Source organism: Eptesicus fuscus, chromosome 6 (genome assembly GCF_027574615.1).
Source record: "Eptesicus fuscus isolate TK198812 chromosome 6, DD_ASM_mEF_20220401, whole genome shotgun sequence".
NCBI classification, from domain to species: domain Eukaryota; kingdom Metazoa; phylum Chordata; class Mammalia; order Chiroptera; family Vespertilionidae; genus Eptesicus; species Eptesicus fuscus.
In genome coordinates, this window is record NC_072478.1 from 22113942 (window position 1) to 22120324 (window position 6383).

At 42.5% G+C, this 6383-nt stretch overlaps 1 protein-coding gene across 1 annotated transcript; it reads left to right on the top strand.

Annotated features, from left to right (window-relative positions):
• The first annotated feature begins 5529 nt into the window (after positions 1-5529).
• On the top strand, positions 5530-6096 carry LOC129149566 (putative methyl-CpG-binding domain protein 3-like 3). The gene has a single exon (XM_054718335.1). It carries the CDS (start codon positions 5530-5532, stop codon positions 6094-6096), a length of 567 nt encoding a protein of 188 aa, XP_054574310.1.
• The last annotated feature ends 287 nt before the right edge of the window (positions 6097-6383 follow it).

The following is a 6383-nucleotide window of genomic DNA, read 5'->3' on the forward strand; positions in this document are numbered from 1 at the left end:
TATGTTAAATAAAGGATACATGATTTAATCATTAATGTAATTACACAAAGGTTTGTACACGATTGCAACTAATAGGTTAATAGAATAGTGGAATAAAATAGTTAAATCAATGTCAATGAAGTAGAAAGTAAAGGAATATTATCTAATGAGGTCAAAGGGAAGGAAAAGAGTAAGATGGTTGAGTAATATCAAATTTATCAGTAATTAGGTAAAAGGCAAATGTACGGAATATTAGATTACTTTTTTGTTGTTGATGTTAATCCTCACCCAAGGCTATATTTTTTCCATTTATTTTTTGTTAAGTGAAAGTAGAAGGGAGGGGGAGAGAGAGAGAAAACAAATCAATATAAGACACCTTGATTGGTTGCCACCAACAGTGGCCAAAGATCAACCCTGCTACCCAGGTGTGTACTCTTAGGTGGATTAGAACCCTCCACCCTCGGCCCAAGGGCTGATGCTCTAACCCAGGAGTAAAACTGGATTAGACCTATTGGTTTACTACAAATGGCTGTATCATGTATTATATAGATTTATTAATAAGTATTTTGGATATTCTCTTAGTAAACATTTACACAGTCTCTATGCTTTTCTATTAAGATATAAACTGCTTAGAAATTTTTGTGCATACACTTCCATTCCTGTTCTTTTTCTTTTTAAACACATAAGAATTATTTTCTTAGTTTTTTTTAATGTATTTTTTTAGAATATATTTTATTGATTTTTTACAGAGAGGAAGAGAGAGGGATAGAGAGTTAGAAACATCGATAAGAGAGAAACATCGATCAGCTGCCTCTTGCACACCCCCTACTGAGGATGTGCCCGCAACCAAGGTACACGCCCTTGACCAGAATCAAACCTGGGACCCTTGAGTCCGCAGGCCAACGCTCTATCCACTGATCCAAACCGGTTTCGGCTTTTTTAATGTATTTTTATTGATTTCAGAGAAGAAAGGAGTGGGAGTGAGAGATAGAAACAGCAGTGATGAGAGAGAATCATTGATTGGCCACTGCCTCCTGCTCAAATCTCCACATGTTCCCCACTGGGGATTAAACCTGAAACCCAGGCATGTGCCCGGACTGGAAATCCAACCATGACCTTCTGGATCCTAGGTTGACCCTCAACCACTGAGCGATACCGGCCAGGTCCATTCTGTTCTTATGGAATGTAGCCATAGTGGGTCCTAAAATCATTCAAATGTTGACAGGAACTGCAAATACCACCCCATCCACAAGTGCGGTACTTTCTGAAAACAGAAACAGTGTTGAACAATGTCAATAATCCCATCTTTTTGTGTTTCAGTATAAAGATGTAGGAACAAAGTGGATGAGACAGGATTACCAGCTGATGGGGTTATCCACTCCCTTCCTCCATAAAAGGGAGGCAGAGGAGAAAGCCACTGCAGTTTGGAGCAAGTCTCAGGCTGTCTGCATGTCAGGAGTGGCCCAGCAACACAGCTCAGCAGCCATGGGGGAGCCTGGGTCAGTCATGGAGACAAACCAGCCTTCTCTGGTGAGTACAGATTCCCTATCAGCAGCCAGACCGTCCATTGTATACTGTTCCTTTTGTGAAACCTCAGGAATTAGTAGACTGCTGCTGTTAAATCAAGAAAGTGTCTTCCTCAACACCATTTCTTAGGTGTTAATGTTTGTTAAGTAATGTTCAAAGTCTTGTACTTTTTAGTACATAAGGCTTCCTCGGGTTAATAGTCCTGATGTTTTTGTTCTGTCTTGGCTTTTTGTTTTATTGGTTGGTTGTTTTTGTTTTTGCTTGAAAGAGAGAGAGAGAGGAGTGGAAAGGGGAAGAGTGGAGAGGAGAGTGAGATCAATTGGTTGCCTCCCATTGTAGGGTTGAACCCACAAACGTTGGTGAATAGGACCATGCTCCAGCAACTGAGCCATGTCAGCCAGGGTGGTTTTGCTTTGTATTATTTGTTGCTATATTTTTAATTATTTATATATATATATATTATTGATTTCAGAGAGGGAGAGAAACCTCAATGAGGAGAGAATGGGTCATTTATCAGCTGCCTCCTACACTTCCCACAATGGGAATGGGCCCACAACCCAGGCATATGCCCTGACCGGGAATCGAACCATGACATCCTGGTTCGTAGGAGGATGCTCAACCACTGAGCCACACTGGCCAAGCTTTGCTTTGTTTTTAACTAACATCCATCTCACTAGAAATTGGAAGTCGTGTTTGACCCTGCAGTTTAAATTGTGCACCTCTCTGGAAAACGTTTGGATACAGTGTGCTTGGTTATTTAAACCAAATTTAGGCCCATGCTGGTTTGGCTCAAGATATACAGCATCGGCCTGTGGACCCAAGGATCCCAAGTTCGATTCTCATCAAAGGTAGTTCAATTACCTTCCAGGGCACGTACCTCCGTTGCAGCTCTACCTGGCCCAGGCCCTGGTCAGGGCTCAAACAGGAGGCAACCACTGATGTGCTTCTCACATACTTATTTCTCTCTTGTCTTTCCCTCTCTCTTCCACTCTCTCTAAAAATCAATGGGAAAATATCATCAGGTGAGGATTAAAAAAATAAATTCATTTCTGTAATCAGATATGTCAGCAGTTAGTTTTTCCTTAATCTCTTTGGCAACAATAATTGTAGTTCTTGCCTTGCTTTATCCCTCCTAACCTCTCATCCTCCATCCATCCTCTCCTTCTCACGGTCTCTGACCAGGCCTGACTGTTTCTCACATCACTTACTTGTACCTAACACCATGTCAGACATGCATTAGTGCAGTGGGGAGGCAGGGTGTCCAGAAAGGCACTGGCTTACACAGGATATTAGCACCAACAAGTGACTCTAGGGGACCCTGAGTTAGTGCTGAATTATTTGGGGAACTGGCTGGTTGGGCGTGACACCTGGTCTCTGTGAGTTGAGTCCCAGATACTGACAATAATGGGGTGAGTGGGCAGATGGCTATCTGAGCCTCAGGGTTGAAGGCAGATTACACTGATTCCAGGGGCATATCTACTTCATTAATGGGTTTTGTAGCCAGAGGAATGAATGTGATGGCCCAGAAAGGGTGTGGATGTAGAACAAATGTGAGAGCAGGACTGACTTCTAAGAAGCATTGCTTGGGTTAAGTCGGATAAAAGGGCAGAGATTAAGCGGGGGAGTAGGAGGAGAGAAGGAGGGTTAAGCGGGTTGTTTACAGTGGAGGTCTTTGTGTAAAAAAAGGAAACTGTGATGAAAATATAGTATTTGTGAATTACAATAAAACCTCAAGATAACAGATTAATTTGGGCAAAGGGAGGGGAGTGTCCGATAAAGCTGAAAGTCTGTTCTATAATAAAGTAGGCTTTCCCAATATATGCTAAAAAATTGACAAATAAGCCTGGGACGAAGTGGCTCAGTGGCTGAGCATTGACCCATGAACCAGGAGATCACAGTTCAAATCCCAGTCAGGGCACATGCCCACCATGTAGGCTCAGGGATCCACCATAGCAGGTGTGCAAGAGGCAGCTGATTAATGACTCTCATCATTGGTGTTTCTATCTCTCTCTCTCCCTCTTTCTTCCTCTTTGATATGAACAAAAACATGTTTTTTTAAAAAAAGAAACACTTGACCCTTGCCAATTTGGCTCAATGGATAGGGTATTGGCCTGTGGATTGAAGGGTCCCAGGTTTGATTCCAGTCAAAGGCACATGCGCAGGTTTCAGGCTCCACCCCCAGTAGGGGCACGCAGAAGGCAGACAATCAATGATTCTCTCTCATCATTGATGTGTCTATCTCTCCTCCCTTCCTCGCCGGAATGAATAAAATATATTTAATATTTTTTTAAAAAAAGAAACATGTAACAAATTAGCCCTCTTATTTTCACCTATGTAGACCCATTTGTGTAATTAAAATTAAGTATTTATAAGTGTTTGATTTCACAGAAAACTTTTCTATTATATTACAGCAGTTTTAAATATATGCTGAATAGATCTAGTAAATGAATGTCACCTTGAGCATTGACCTGCAAGCATTAAAATTGCTGCAGAAAGTAGGTCCAGGGTCCAATAGCCCAATTACCTCCCATGATGCAGTGTGATCACATCCTAATCATTCTCTGAACACTGTGAACCAGTAGTGACTTTTGGATTGAAATATGAAGACTATAGTTGTAGACATGTAATATTTATGTTAGTAAAATTGCTACAGTGATTTTTCCAATCTTTGGCTATTTCGCTGAAATTTCTTAAAAATAACAGTGGCTCAGTCGGCCTGCGGACTGAGGGTTCCCGGTTCGATTCCGGTCAAGGGCATGTACTTTGGTTTCGGGCACATCCCCAGTGGGGAGGGCGGTGCAGAAGGCAGCTGGTCGATGTTTCTCTCTCATCGATGTTTCTGACTCTCTATCCCTATCCCCTCCTCTCTGTAAAAAAATCAATAAAATATATTTTTAAAAAAAGAAAAAAAATAACAGTGGCTCAGTCTGCACAGCTCAGTAGTTGAGCATCGATCTATGAACCAGGAGGTCACGGTTCAATTCCCAGTTCGGACATAGGCCTGGTTTTCGGGTTTGATCCCTAGTGTGAGGCATGTAGGAGGCAGCCAGTTAATGATTCTCTCTCATTATTGATCTTTCTATCTTACTCGCCCTCCGCCTTCCACTCAAGTCAATAACGAAAAGCATTTAAAAATAACTGAATCAATAATAAAATATAACCTGTTGATATAATTATAAGCAAATCTTGGTGAAAAGCATTTTAAAATGAACAGGCTATTAAATATTCATGTATGACATATGGACTGGGAATTTTGTCCATTAAATACTAAGTCTGTTAAATCATGGTCCAAAAATTGAGTGCTTACTATACTCTTGAACCAAAGAATATCTGAGTAAAGAAGGGACTAGAGCAGTGATGGCGAACCTATGACACGCGTGTCAGCACTGACACGCGTAGCCATTTCTGATGACACGCGGCCGCTGAGGCGGCCGCATGCCGAGGATGAAACATTTGCTGCTCCTGAGGATGAAACATTTGTGAAATAATGTTTTTTCCTCAAAGTGACACACTACCCGAGTTATGCTCAGTTTTTTGGCGAAGTTTAACACACCAAGCTCAAAAGGTTGCCCATCACTGGACTAGAGTGTGCAAGTCATTAGACTCTATTCACCATTAGAGGATATCAGCATCTGTGGAGTGGACATTGACAAACATGGAAAGAGAGAACCATCTTCAGAGGAAGTTGGTGGAGGAAATGGTCTGGAATTGAAACAGGATAATGACCTTGATTCTTCTGCTCTTGGCTCATATGAGTTTGATGTCCCAGGATCTGGCTGTTAATGAGCATCAGCATCTGGGAACACTGGGGAATATAAATTCTTGCCTTGCCCCAGTCCTACTTGGGTTGAGGTTCACAAAACTGAGTTTCAACAATTTTCCAGATGATTGTGATGAACAGACACACTTCTCCAGAAAGAGAGGGGGGTGGAGGGTCCACATGCAACGGAAGTCCTTATCTCCCACTTTACTCAAACTGTACATTTCATTTTGTTTTCAAAGGGAAAGCTCCAGAGAAATATGATGCCCCAGGCTTTAGCGAAGAAGAGACAATTGGTTTTAGCCATGAGCAAGCGGAGACGTCGGGAAAGGACTGAACCTCCAATGAGGCTCACCAGCTGCATTGTTAAAAGCGCAGTCACCAAGGTCACTGCACATCCTGGCAACGTGGTCAGGCGCAGGCGGCAGGAGGAGACCTTGGAGAAGCCCCAGCAGATGAGTGCCTACAGGAGACTGCAGGGGCTCCAGGCCTGCAGCAGTGAAGGGGAACTTATAAATACTTTTGATGTGACAAATGTGATGAGAATAAGTGCTCCAGGAAGTAGGGGTGAACCCCTAGGCCGTGCTGGTCCTGGCTCTCTACACAGCAGCCCCCAGCCCAGCGCGGCACAATTGTTACATTCGGCAGAGATGATTCCAGGACCAGATCTCTTCGGCCCACAGCTTCTGCACATGCAACAGGTCACCCGTGGAGACATCCAGAGACAGAATTTCAGAGTGAGGAAAGCAAGAGAGAGACTGGCTGCGGCTTTGAGGGAAGACAAGCTGGCCAGGGAGGCAGAGATCCAGGAGTCAAGAAGAATGTTTTGATTTCATACAAATCTGATTTCATTGAACTTGCTATTATATCTCATTCTAACATAAAATATATCTATGTTTTAATTTATTATTCTTGTTGTTATTGTTATTTTGGTCAAACCTCATCTGAAGATATTTTTTATTTTGTACAAATTCAAATTCATATTCAAGACATATATATATGGCTATTATGCAAAGTGTCTCCTCAAGAGTTAGTCTGGGAGAACAGGAGTTTGATTGCTCTCCATGATGTGTGCTGACCATTGTGGGCAACCAGCAGGGTGCTGAGGAAGCCAGGG

Excerpts from the sequence above, each read along its gene's own strand:
- LOC129149566 (XM_054718335.1), top strand. The coding sequence starts at position 5,530 with ATGCCCCAGGCTTTAGCGAAGAAGAGACAATTGGTTTTAGCCATGAGC.